Source organism: Haliaeetus albicilla, chromosome 11, assembly GCF_947461875.1.
Source record: "Haliaeetus albicilla chromosome 11, bHalAlb1.1, whole genome shotgun sequence".
NCBI lineage: Eukaryota > Metazoa > Chordata > Aves > Accipitriformes > Accipitridae > Haliaeetus > Haliaeetus albicilla.
In genome coordinates, this window is record NC_091493.1 from 27,850,268 (window position 1) to 27,863,156 (window position 12,889).

The following is a 12,889-nucleotide window of genomic DNA, read 5'->3' on the forward strand; positions in this document are numbered from 1 at the left end:
GTTTTTTCTTCAAAGCTGACATTTCACAACAGGGCACTCGTGACAAGCACACTTACGTTCTCCTGGGAGCAGAGCTGAAACCCAACACAGCAGGACTCAATCCCTTACAATTCAGCAATGCCAGCGCCCCAAGATAGTTAGCAACCATATCCATGCAGCAGAGTGATTCCTACAAGAGCATCTCAAGACATTCAGAGATGGCATTAGAAAACAATTACCCTGGGAAGGAATTGGGACAGTATGCAGGCATCTCAGATGACTAAAATCCGCAATGCACCTCACTCTTAGCTGGAAAGAGACAGGGCAGTCACTTGTAAAGCAAGAGCTTTTTACCTTCCCTCCATGCTGTACAAAGCTGAAAAACACACAAAGCCCGACTGCAACAGGAGTAGAGTAGTGCTGGAAGAGGAAATCTGTACTGATGTATCCATCCCTGCCCTTGGGATAACACAGGCACACTCAGAGACCTCAAAAATGACCTCAAGCATATAAACATCTAGTGAGATAATCCCCATCAGCAACTACTCAGCCCTCTGCAGAAGCACAAGTGGTGAGGGAGGAGGGTGGGGGATCCCATTCATTTGGCTTCTAATGAATGTTTGCCATCACCCAGGTCCTGCGAAGCTGTGAGCTGGTCAAGGTGCCCCCTCTCACCCCCCTGAGAGCAGGATCAAGCACATCTGGTAGGCAGAGGCTCCCTGCAGGGCTTCTAAAGGAGTCAGACATTTGGGTAAAGGGTAAGCTGACTAAAGATAACCTGGAAACAGAGAGAGGGGAGTGGAGGATGTCTTGTTTAAGCTACTCGATGGATAGTTAAAGGAGGCAAGCATCAACAGTGGGTCTTTTTAAATAGAGAATGCACTTCTGGTTTGGAATCATTTCATGTTTAATTCAGACAATCACAGTTTCAGACTAAAAGCCAGAGAAGCTACCCCATAAACAGGTCAAACTTCAACAACTGAGAGAAGAGACTTTCAGATGTTTAAAACTTAGCAGGGGCCGGAAAAGGGATTTGCATTTTGTTACCAGCTTTTTCTCTTCAGAATGATTAACTGACACCTTCAACCATTAACTGCAACGTCCTGATGCACCCAGCTTCATCACAGCATTGCTCAGCCAATTTATGACCCTTGTTGCACCAAGGGTCTTCCCAACAAACCCAGACTTGACCTTCCTGACATTGTTCTTGTTAAAAGAAAAGGGAAGGGGGAAGCAAGGAGATTGAACATTTTTGAAGTATTATCAAGCACAAACCAATTTTTAAAAGACCGTCAGTATGGAGAAAGAATAGGAAATTAATTTGGAAAGTCAAGAGCTGTAAGAGCAGCAGTAGCTTATATTAGGGATATACCATACAAGAGGCATGTGGTTATTTATCCAGCCTTCCATTCATCCTTTCACATACTGCCATCCAGGGCGCCCAGCCAACCAGGTGGCATTGTGCTACCCAGTTGCTGACAGGGACGCAGAGGGAGGGATTGCAGATTCCTTCCCTAGTAGTGATTTCCAAGCAGGGAGAGAGCTGGCTGCGTTCATATCAAATAGCACTGGATCCAAGACTTTAACTTCTTCCCTTGTGCAGAGCCCTAGAAATCTTCCAGTGAGGTATTAATCTCTTCAGAAGTTTCACACACAGGGATCATAGCAGAGGATATGCAAAGCCACCTTCTTTCCTTTACTTTCTTGAGTCAAGGACACAAAAGCTATGCTCGTATCATGAAAGACATCTGCTCCAGGGGATGATTCTTGGCATCTAGGCCAAGAAGTGCAGGGGCTTACGTACTACTCGCATTTAGCCCTCTCCACATGCCCACGATGCCTAAGACTTGCCTTCATCTCTCCAGACTCCACATTGGCCCTGAAAGATCTCAATTAAAAGGAAAGGGAGTCACGTTAAAATGCCTGCAATACCTATGCCACCATCCACCAGAGAAATACATCATTAATCTGATGCCATGGTATGTGTCACATGACCTTAAGGCATGGCATGAAGGTGTTTACGGATGTTGGAAGTAGAAAGGCTTTTTGATATTACAGAGCCACATAAGGCAGAGAGCACCACGCTTTGCACTCTCCAAACTATCCACAGGCAATGGAGAGAACTAAATCCTAAGTCACGCTTATATTCATTTTAGAAGAAAACAGTTGTTTCATGTTAAAAAAGAGCACAGAACCAAACTAACAGAGATGAACGGATCAGACCCAGGGAATTAAATTCTTTGACAGTGCAGATTCACCCTCAGTGAGTTTCTCCAGCCAAAGCCAGATGAAAGGCTGCAGCACATGCATATGCAGCAAACTGCAACCTAGGAAATGAAGAAGAGTCCAAGACTTTTGGACCTGTGGGCTAATTCACTCATCTAAAAGAAAAAGATTCACAAGGACATGGATGACTATTATTTTAACTGAATTACTCCAACACTTGTTGTGAACTGAGACCCTATTGTGCTGAATACTGTACAGCCAGAGTACAGTGAGAGTCAGTGCGACAAAAGGCAAACACAACACTGGTCACCCAACAAACCATTTAGTTTGTGATTTTTTTTGGCCAAGAACTGGACACACTGGAACGTGGAACTGCTATGCAGAAGACAATATTAGAAAAGGTGTAGAGAGAAGGGTGAAGGGGAAGAAATATATTTGCCACCAGAAGCATTAAAGAGAGCTCCTTGGAACAGTTTATTAAAGTGCAATCACAATGATCGTCAAGGAAATACAGATGTGCTTCTGCAGGAAAAGATAGGAAATATTTTCTTTCAAAACTGTAAATACAGGATTTAAATCCTTGTTTTCTGGTTAATTTCCAACAAATAAATTAACAACGCCAATTTCATTTGGTGATTGGGAAGGTATTGTTACCAGTTCTTTTGTATATCTTCATGCTTGGCAGACGTACTTCTCTGGTGCTGAATAGTCGCCACCTTTCAGGTGAGATAACAGCCTGCAGCAGTGTCAGCCACAATTCACAGTAGCAGCTTGCAAAAGCTAAAGAAATCTTTCCCACCTGGAAGCGGTGAATGAGTAATAGACTGAATGCATAGGTCCAGCTGGCAACCTGAGAGGACACGAGACCTAAAACTTCCACTCCTATGAATTGGGCACAAGATGCTTAATTCCATGGTAGATGGAATTCTTCAGCTTTACATCTACAAATCAGCATCTCTCAGCAACATAGTGCCCTCTAGCCTTAAGCTGGGTTATGGTTTAAGCCTTTGAGGAAAAAGCCCAGAGATATGAAATACTAATACAAAGCATCACGTCCGATCTTTGGCCTTATCTTTCAGGCAGCCCATTCAAACGCTGACCAGCTCTGAAGAAATCTGGCAAATACGCAATGTCAGGAAACACAGTATACTCAGAATAATTTCACACCAGATGCAACACCCCCTCAGGCTTCCCCTTACCAAAGCTGGATGATTTAGCTTCTCTCTACACAGAATCCAACCTTCTGTATATTAAAACACAGGTTGTATTTTGAGGAAAGAGTTAAAGGATTTGATGCAACTAAAGCCCAGAAACAGCCAGAGAGGGAAGAACACATGCCTTCTCTAGTTATGTGCATGGGCGAAAGCTACTCCACTGTACGCTGCAAACTCCTGCGGGCAAAGACACTTCCATATGACACCCTGCAATATTGGAGTCTGGGAAGGTTGTTAAAAATCCTCCTCTGATGCTTGCGCTATTGGCATTAAGGTGTGAAAGGAGGAAGGCGAAAGAGAGATGAAAGAGATCCCAAACGCTGAGCCTGCCTTGATAACCATGCAAACCGGTTCCCCCCTCAGAAAAAGGTCTTAATGTAACTTATGGGAGAAAACGAGTAAAGATGCATTCAGCACCTCTGGCTCGCTGACCCTACAAGCGGCAGAGGTTCGCTCTGCTCCCCACCGGGCACTCCGTAGTGCCGTGGCCAGGATGGAGACAAACCGGGGAGCCGAGAGACCTGTCCCATCCCGCGCTGGATCTTGCTGAGCAAGAAGGGACGATCCACCTTCAGAAGGAAAGGACGCTTCAAAATGATAACATTTAAAAAAAAAAAAAAAAAGCCAGGGGTGAAAAAGGGCGGGGGAAAAGAGCTGCATTTCCACAGCACCCTACCTCTCCGCACGCCGTGCGGGTCCCCGCCGCCCCCGGCCGCCCGGAGCCCCGCGGCCGCCTCACCTGCGTCCCCGCAGGGGCACAGGGAGGGGGAGCCAGGGAGGGAGGGGGGGCGCGCCGGCCCGCAGGGTCTGCCCGGAGGCGGGGGCCCTGCCCAAGGTCAGCCGGGGGACGGCTCCGCGCTCCGGGCACCGCGCTCCGGGCACCGCGCTCCGGGCACCGCACCCGGCCCGGCCCGCCGCCCGCACACGTGCGCCGCCCCCCGCAGCCCGGCAGCCCGGCCGGCGGCGGACGTGGGGGGGCTCGTCCGGGCCCCCGCCGGCACTCACGTAGTGCTTCGAGGGGTTCCTCCGCTTCTCCACGTCCACCACGTTGGCGTCCAGCACGCTGTAGGACAGCATCTTCGCGCACCCCGCGGCGGGGGCTCCGCCGCTCCCTCCCGGCGCCGGCAGCACCCTCCGCCGCGCTGCCCGCCGCGGCGATGCCGGCCGGCGCGGCGGGCGGGCGGGAGGGAGGGAGAGAGGGGAGGGAGGATGCCCCGGTGCCGGCTCCGCCCCGTGCCGTGGCAGCGGCTCCCCTCTCGCGGCGGCGGCGGCCCGGCTCCGCGCCCTCCCCGCTGCCTCAGGCTGCGCGGCCAGGGCGGTGGCAGCGGCGGCGGGAGGAGCAGGGGGCGGCCCCGGGGGGCGCCGGCGGGACGGGACGGGACGGGACGGGACGGAGGGGACGGGAGGGGTCGGGAGCCACCGGGAGCCACCGCCCCCGCGCGGCGGGGGGCGCGGCCTGCCCTGAGATGGCGGCCGCCCGCCGCTTCCCTCCGGGCGCCCCCTCACACCCCGCGGGGCGGTGGCGACAGCCGGGGGGGGCAGCTCGCCCTCCCGCCCCCAGACCCGGGCAGGGCCCCGCTCGGCCCCGGGGCTGCTGAGACGGCCCGTCCCGGCCTCGAGGAGAGCCCAGGGGAAGGGACCGCCCGGGGCGGGCGGGATGCCTCCAGGGCCCTCCATCCCTGCCGAAAGCGTCCGACATACCCTCCCCGAGCGGCCGGCCAAGGTCAGGCCGGCAACCCGCGAGCGAGCGGGGCCGAGCCCCGCAGCCCAGCAGGCTCCAGCTGGGAGCTGGAGGCCGGGAGGTCCACGCTGCCCTGGCCGGCGGGGCCGCAGAAGGATGAAAGCTGGAGGAAGGTCCCTCAGGCTCTCCGTCGTGTGGGCTTTTAGAGCGACAGACCCGTAGATGAACCACAGATAAATGAGCATCGCCTTCCCCAGTCACACTTGGAGAAGAGCTTGCCCTAGAAATTTCAGGATGGGGTTTTTTTCAATGATGCGTCATTACTTTGTATATGATTATTTGAAAGTCGCATCAGAAATGGGAACTTACGTGTGATCTTCCAGCCTGCAGCTTGTTGTCATGACATTCATTAGCTGTTCACCAGATTAACTGAAGTCACAAAGATCTCTCATTCCTCTGAAGGCCTTCCTCTCTCATTCCTTTGAAGCCTCTTCAACAGCAGCCCATGCAGATTTTCCAGTAAGCTTCCAGAGTGCTGCTGACAGCTCCAGACCTGCAAGCCTAGGAGCGCAGAAAGGTCCCAGCTCCTGGCAAAAAAAGCCCCATATTTACAGGGAGAATGGTCAATCTCAATGTGATTTCATTATACACGCTATAGGCACAGTTTCTCAATCACAACAGTTCCAAGCGTTATTAGCCCTGCAACGACCATCATGGGAGAGACACCAGAGTCACAAAGCCTTAGATACTGGAGCCTGAAGGCTGACGTTTGAAAGTGGTTGGTTTCAAATCATAGCTGGTTTCCATGAGCAGCTGAAAAAAAAGAAGGAAAACCAGGAGTGGCACCATCAGCACACAGTTACCGACTGCTGCCAGGTGGGAACCAGGTACCTGCTGCATAATGCCAGGGAAAGATGCGCTGAGCCAGCCCTCTCCTCTCTCCTCAGCTACTACACACAGTTTACTAAAACTAGTAAACTGATGTAAAATGCTAAAATCCCAGCCCCCCACCCTAGGATGTGAACAGGTGTACATGAAACCAACTTTTGGTAGCAGGGAGGGCAACAGCGGGGAAAAGCTGATGTGCCCACCTCTGTTGTAACTTTTCAGGCTTGTCTTTTCTCCTTCAGAGCACTCTCCTCTTCTTTGAGGGACTTCCCACCTCTAATCCTCATGCGTGATACAAGGCAGCAGAGCAATTATTTATATGAGAAGCCTTTACTGTTTAGACTGGCCAAGTCCCTGGTGTGCAGACCAAAGAAAGAAGATTCCTCCTTGAAAATATAAATATTCAAAAAACCCATTGATAAAAATATGCCTGCCGTGGCCAGTCTTTTGGTTCTTTGATGCCTCTTCCCTGTGAGCCATTACCAATATACAGCACACATTCCATGCCCTTCTCCTATCGCCCTGTCCAAAAAAGAATAAAGGGTCCCCCCCATTGTTAAAAACACTCAGGGTTTGTTTTAAATGAGCTTTCAAAACATGTCATTGTGAGGGAAAGAGACAAAATACATCATTCTCCAAACACTCTGCCCCATCCTTCCTGACATTCTTACTAATTGGCATCTTTTTACTGGTATTCTTCTCATCGGCTCTTGTAAGGAAGGAGCTGGGAGCTGCTATTTTCAGTCAAACCTGAGACCGGTGCTTTGGGGTTTGTGCTGCCTTGGTGTCTGCCCTGTACTTTCACGGCATCTGGGCCACGGTTCACCTTTCCTCTATTCCAGACAACTTGATTCTCCACTGTTCTAGACAACCTTCTCCAGCTGCAAAGCATGCCCAGCCCTTGTACAGCTCTGGCTCCCCTCCTCCTCCATCATCTGACGGTTTTGTGCTCACCACCACCTTCTGCTCTCCTTGTTTGTTTGCTGCATCCGTCCATCTACATAGGAAGAATGTATGTTGCTAGGGGCATGGATTGTTCTTTTAAAATATGTACAACACCCAGTCTAGTGGGAGTCCAATCCCAGACTATTGCAAGACTGGCAGAAAAATAACTGAAACCCCTTATTATGCTGCAGGCTTGGGAAAATCTGCTCCCCTCTTAGGCAGCAGCTGGGAGAATGAAGCTCTCAGCGCTTCCCAGCCTTGTGCTGGAGAGCCAGGCTCTGGCTGTTGGGACTGAACGAAAGAAAGACTTGAGTATGCAGCGAAGAGCACAGCAGGCTTGTTGGATGACTGACCCCACGTGCAGAAGAGCCTGTACGGGACTAGGACCACGAACACAGAGGCTGAGGCACCGCAAATTTGTCAGAAAATAATTAACTCTAGGGACTTTAATCCTAAATCTCCTAGTATTTACATTTTTTTTCTTAAAGTCTCCATTACTGAAGTCCTATCATTACATGGGAATATCACTGCTATTATTAACAATTTTAATATATATATTAATATCAATATTAACAGCTGATTTAATAATTCACCTTTACAGACTCATGCTTCCAGTAAAATTCACCTGAGGAACACCCGGGGAAATTCACACATCTGAAGACTGAGATAAACCAGCTATTTTAAAAGCTTTTTTTCTACTCACTTGCTAGGTGATTATTTGGGCAAAGAATTTTTTTTTCTTTTTTTTTTTTTTTGACCAAACAGGTAATCATATTAGCCTCACAGATCTAATACAGCTACAGCCCGGCAAGACTCTGCTCCAATTACAGCAAAAGCTGATGCGTGACAGAATGTGTGTGCGACGGTCTCAGAGCTGGAGCATGACTTGAGTTTTCATATTTCAAGAGGACTTTGTCATTCTGGCGGTTTTTTTGTAAATAAGCATTTGAGTTGTAAATTGAAAACACTTGGATCATGAAATCAGTGAGAAAGTAAAACAAGGGGCAGACTTTTCTGTGCTCCATTAGGGCCGTTTCTGATGCCTCTTATTAATTCGTGGCACATCACTGTAGACAAGTAACCCCCCTGAATATTAACCATACTATGGCCTAACAACCCTGTCCGTAGTGGCTCGAGTTGCTGTTAAAGATGACTGTTCTTTCTTTCTTGTTTTTGCTCTTCTGTTTGCCAGGGCTGGGCACAGCGTTTTCCTGTCCCACTAGCTAGGAGAGGTTCTAACGGTGCTCAGCACCCTGGGGGGAAGCAAAGTGCTCAGCGCCTTGGGGGAAGGGGAGCATTTCAGTGCTGTGCATGACAGATTAGCCACACAACTCATTACTGGCAACTAGGGTTGCATGCATAATGTGCTAGACATGGTACTAGAGATGTGCCCCTTAGGGTTTTTTTGGCTCTGATGTGCAACAGCACAACACAGAGCCTTTGTTACACTCCCATCTCAGCTTCTGTACTTACAAAACCCCAGCTTCTTAAAAGGGCTGCTTTCCATACAGTCCTTCCACTTCAGGGTTTCAACATACACGTCTTTTGATAGGAGCAACAAGAATAGTAGAGCCTGTCTGGCATTCAAATCTTAAACTCTGAAACACAAAGCACGATGCAATCTTTTTTTCCTATTTTTTAAAAGCCAATTGCATTTAATCTTCTTGGGAGATTACTGCTCTTCAAATGAAATTCACTCTGGAGATAAATAGGCCCAGCTAATGTGATAGAAGGGAGCAGAAGAAAACAGCTGCAGTCCTGGCAGAGCAGCCCCCCCACCCCCCCAGCACAGTAGCGCGCCCCTTCCCCTCTCAGCCTCCCCACCGGAGAGTGCTGCTTTATAAGCCCCTGTGTGCAATCTAGTGTAATAGAAAAACCAAAATAATCATTCCCCCTGCTAGCAGTGTACATGCTTTTCCAACAGCATAACAGCTTTTACTTACATTATGAAAGAGCTGCTTCACCCTCTTGACTTAAATTATAGATTATCCTTTTCTTGAAGCAGCTAGCTTACAATTTAACCCTTTCACGACTAATGTTATTTTTCAGTCCTCTCTTACCAGTTGTGGATGAAGGATTTCCAACCGCAGTATGTGCACTGCACACTCTGTTTAGGGTAGTAGCAGCAAATTGCGGACTGTTTTTCATCCACATACACCTTGTACTTTTCCATTGTTACCGAGGCTTTGTAGTTATCTGTTGACATGGTTAAAAAGCATGAAATAAAGGAAGCCCAAACCACACTTTTCTTTATGTATTATATACATGTCAGGCTTACGTTTCAGACAGCTGAAGTTTATCAAACTGATCACAGGTTTGGATTGGGATTCCCCAGGTTTTTTCCTGGATGCTATCCCTGACTTCAGTTGCTCTCACTGTTCTCAAAATCGCACATTTTGAGACTGGCTTCTGCCTCATCCTCTGCAAAAAACTTGGCAATCCATTATTGAAAATGCAGGCTTGTTACAAATAAAGTCAATCTAGGAAGAAGTAGTCTTTCTTCACATTTTCTTCCCATGTTACATCTAAGGATATACATGGACCAAGTCCTTTGTATTAACAGATTTAAAATTTCCACCAAGCCCTTTTAAAACTTGAATTTCCTTGTTCGCTATTTTTGCTCATTCAACCCCTTCTGAAATCAAATAGTAATTTTATCTGGCTGCACATCCCCTAGAGAAAGTAGAAGAGTTTGTCTGCCAATATCCAAACCAGAAAACATTTGACTGATGGACTGTGAATTATAAAAATGTATCAATAAAACCTGATGAAAAGTTAGTCATGGAACTGCACTTACACCATAGATGACCAAAGCACAAGCTTGACACTGTAAGGAGAAATCTCTAACATGCAACCTCTACCACTCAGCAGTGGAGTGCATGATTTATTTTTTTTTTAAGTTACCTTCATGCAAAAGCAAAAGGGTTTCCCCAGCAGAGAGACTGCTTTAGGAGGAGCACTTTTGGATCTCCACAGCAGCAACATCATCCCATGGGTAGATACAAATAGTATTTTTTCCCCAGTCATTCCCCGGTTAGACTTTGTAGGGCAGTAGTGTAGTGACTCAGTCTTTAATACTAAGACCAGTTGTTCTCCGGGTACCCAGCCCCCTGAGCTGGAAGACAGGGACGGGGAGCAGAATGAAGCCCCCATAATCCAAGGGGAAATGGTTAGCAACCTGCTACATCACTTAGACACACACAAGTCTAGCGGGCTGGATGGGATCCACCCAAGGGTACTGAGTACAAGCTGGCAGAAGTGCTCACCAAGCCACTTTCAATCATCTGTCAGCAGTCCTGGCTAACTGGGGAGGTCCCAGCTGACTGGAAGTTAGCAAATGTGACACCCATCTACAGGAAGGGCTGGAAGGAGGATCTGGGGGAACTACAGGCGTGTTGGTCTGACATTGGTGCCAGGGAAGGTTATGGAGCAGATCATCTTGAGTGCCATCACGTGGCACAAACAGGACAACCAGGTGACCAGGCCCAGTCAGCATGGGTTTATGAAAGGCAGGTCCTGCTTGGCTAACTTGATCTCCTTCTCACAGCATTCTCCTGGAGAAACTGGCTGCTCATGGTTTGGATGGGCATATGCTTTGCTGGGTAAAAAACTGCCTGGCTAGCTGGGCCCAAAAAGTTGTGGCAAAGGGAGTTAAATCCATTGCGGTGGCTGGTCACAAGTGGTGTTCCCCAGGGCTCAGTGTTGGGGCTGGTTCTGTTTAATATCTTTATCAATGACCTGGATGAGGGGATCGAGCCCACCCTCAGTAAGTTTGCAGGTGACACGGAGTTGGGCGGGAGTGTTGATCTGCTCGAGGGTAGGAAGGCTCCACAGAGGGACCTGGACAGGCTGGATCGATGGGCCAAGGCCAATTGTATGAGGTTCAACAAGGCCAAGTGTCGGGTCCTGCACTTGGGTCACAACAACCCCATGCAATGCTACAGGCTTGGAGAAGAGTGGCTGGAAAACTGCCCGGTGGCAAAAGACCTGGGAGTGGTGGTCGACAGCCGGCTGAATATGAGCCAGCAGTGAGCCAAGTGGCCAAGAAGGCCAACAGCATCTTGGCTTGTATCAGAAATAGCATGGCCAGCAGGACTAGGGAAGTGATCGTCCCCCTGTACTTGCCACTGGTGAGGCCGCACCTTGAACACTGTGTTCAGTTTTGGGCCCCTCACTATGAGAAGGACATTGAGGTGCTGGAGCGTGTCCAAAGAAGAGTAACGAAGTTGGTGAAGGGTCTAGAGCACAAGTCCTATGAGGAGCGGCTGAGGGAAGTGTTTAGTCTGGAGAAAAGGAGGCTCAGGGGAGACCTTGTTGCTCTCTACAACTACCTGAAAAGGTTTTGTAGTGAGGTGGGTGTTGGTCTCTTCTCCCAAGCAGCAAGCAATAGGACAAGAGGAAATGACCTCAGGTTGCAGCAGGGGAGGTTTAGATTGGATATTAGGAAAAATTTCTTCACTGAGAGGGTTATCAAGCATTGGAACAGGCTGCCCAGGGAAGTGGTGGAGTCACCATCCCTGGCGGTATTTAAAAGATGTGTAGATGTGGTGCTTAGAGACATGGTTTAGTGGTGGACTTGGCAGCGTTAAGTTAATGGGTGGACTTGATGATCTTAAAGGTCTTTTCCAACCCAAATGATTCCATGATCCTATGAAAACCACACGCGCTGTAGGATGTTTATTGCTTGGAAAAAGGAATAAGATCATCCCAAACCAGAAAATGTCTTGTGGAAAGCAGAGCTATAGTTTCTCTAGCAGGGCCTGGTGTAGGTGTGCTTTTCAGTTTGGAGCAGTGGACACAACATCCACATAATTCCAGGTATTTATTTGGATCCAGGCATGTGTTAAGCTATGGCTGTACAGCACCAGGAGTGCAACCCTAAAGATGATTTCATTAATGGGAGTCTTTCTCAGCCACTGGTCTAGCGACTGAGGCACATGGAGACCACCTGTGAGACAAGGGCAGCTTCTCCTTCAGGACCATTTCCATCAGTTAGTAACAGCGTCTGGGTAAGTGACAACTACATTGTCCTGAACATTTTGATCCTCAAAGGCATTTTGGTGGCCAGCTCTTACTTTAGCACCTAACTTTGAGCATCCAAAGCACTAGTCTTTTAGAAAGGACAAAATACCCTGCAGAACAGAGAAGCTGTTAAAGGATAGTATAAGGAAGGCAGAGGAAGAGCATATAAATATTACTGTGCTCTATATAAAATTGTCCAGCTGTTTATGATAACTGTTCTCTTACTCCATTTTTTCCTGCCCTCATTTCCTCCCCTGCTTTCTAACTGCAGGAAATAAAATAGTAAAAGTCCTTGCTTTCATTACATGCAACACTTGCTGCCTGTTCTGAAACAGATGTCTAAAGCATCATTAGACAATTATTTCTTTAGCCTTTTTCAGTGGGACTAATTTCAAACATCTTTGTGCTAAATCCTCCTCCCTCACCTTCCTCTGTATTTCTCATCCTTTCCTATGTTCAGAGTTCCAATAAAAACTCTTCTCTGTATCAGTTTGCTCCTGTTATGTCTCTCCTGGATCACTGTACTCACAGAAAGACAAAGAGAGAGACTATAACTACTTTGATCCGGGAATTAAGTTCAAGAGATTTTATTGGGGAAGAAAGACAACGTGAGGGAAGACAACAATGAGAGAGTATTAGTTAGCAGTGTAGGCAGTAGTTTCAGAACACCAGCTGGCTTGTTACAGCTCTGGGTTTTTTTGTGGACATTGCAGCAGAGTTTTACATGCACACAAGGACAACTCCTACACTCTCAATGTGAATGACTTCAATTTTGGCAGTAGGAGAAAAACCTACCTCCAAGAACCCTTTTCATTTCCCTACCTTCTTTGTCCCTGGCCAAGAAAAGCACATGTTAGAATCAGGTAGGCCTGCAGAGCTTGGACAACTCTATTGTTGGGGAAGATGTTTGAGGGAACTGATTCCTCCCTCCTAT

At 48.2% G+C, this 12,889-nt stretch overlaps 1 protein-coding gene across 3 annotated transcripts in view; it reads right to left on the reverse strand.

Annotated features, from left to right (window-relative positions):
* The window catches only part of SH3PXD2A (SH3 and PX domains 2A), a 269,379-nt gene extending 264,788 nt beyond the window's left edge, over nt 1–4,591 (reverse strand). For 2 of the 3 annotated variants that reach the window (XM_069796906.1, XM_069796904.1), the window contains exon 1: nt 4,425–4,591. In XM_069796906.1, the coding sequence (XP_069653007.1) occupies nt 4,425–4,496 (72 nt within the window). In that variant the 5' untranslated portion in view covers nt 4,497–4,591. The remainder of the gene's footprint in view (nt 1–4,424) is intronic. The other variant, XM_069796905.1, reaches the window with a different exon arrangement.
* Nucleotides 4,592–12,889: the final 8,298 nt, after the last annotated feature.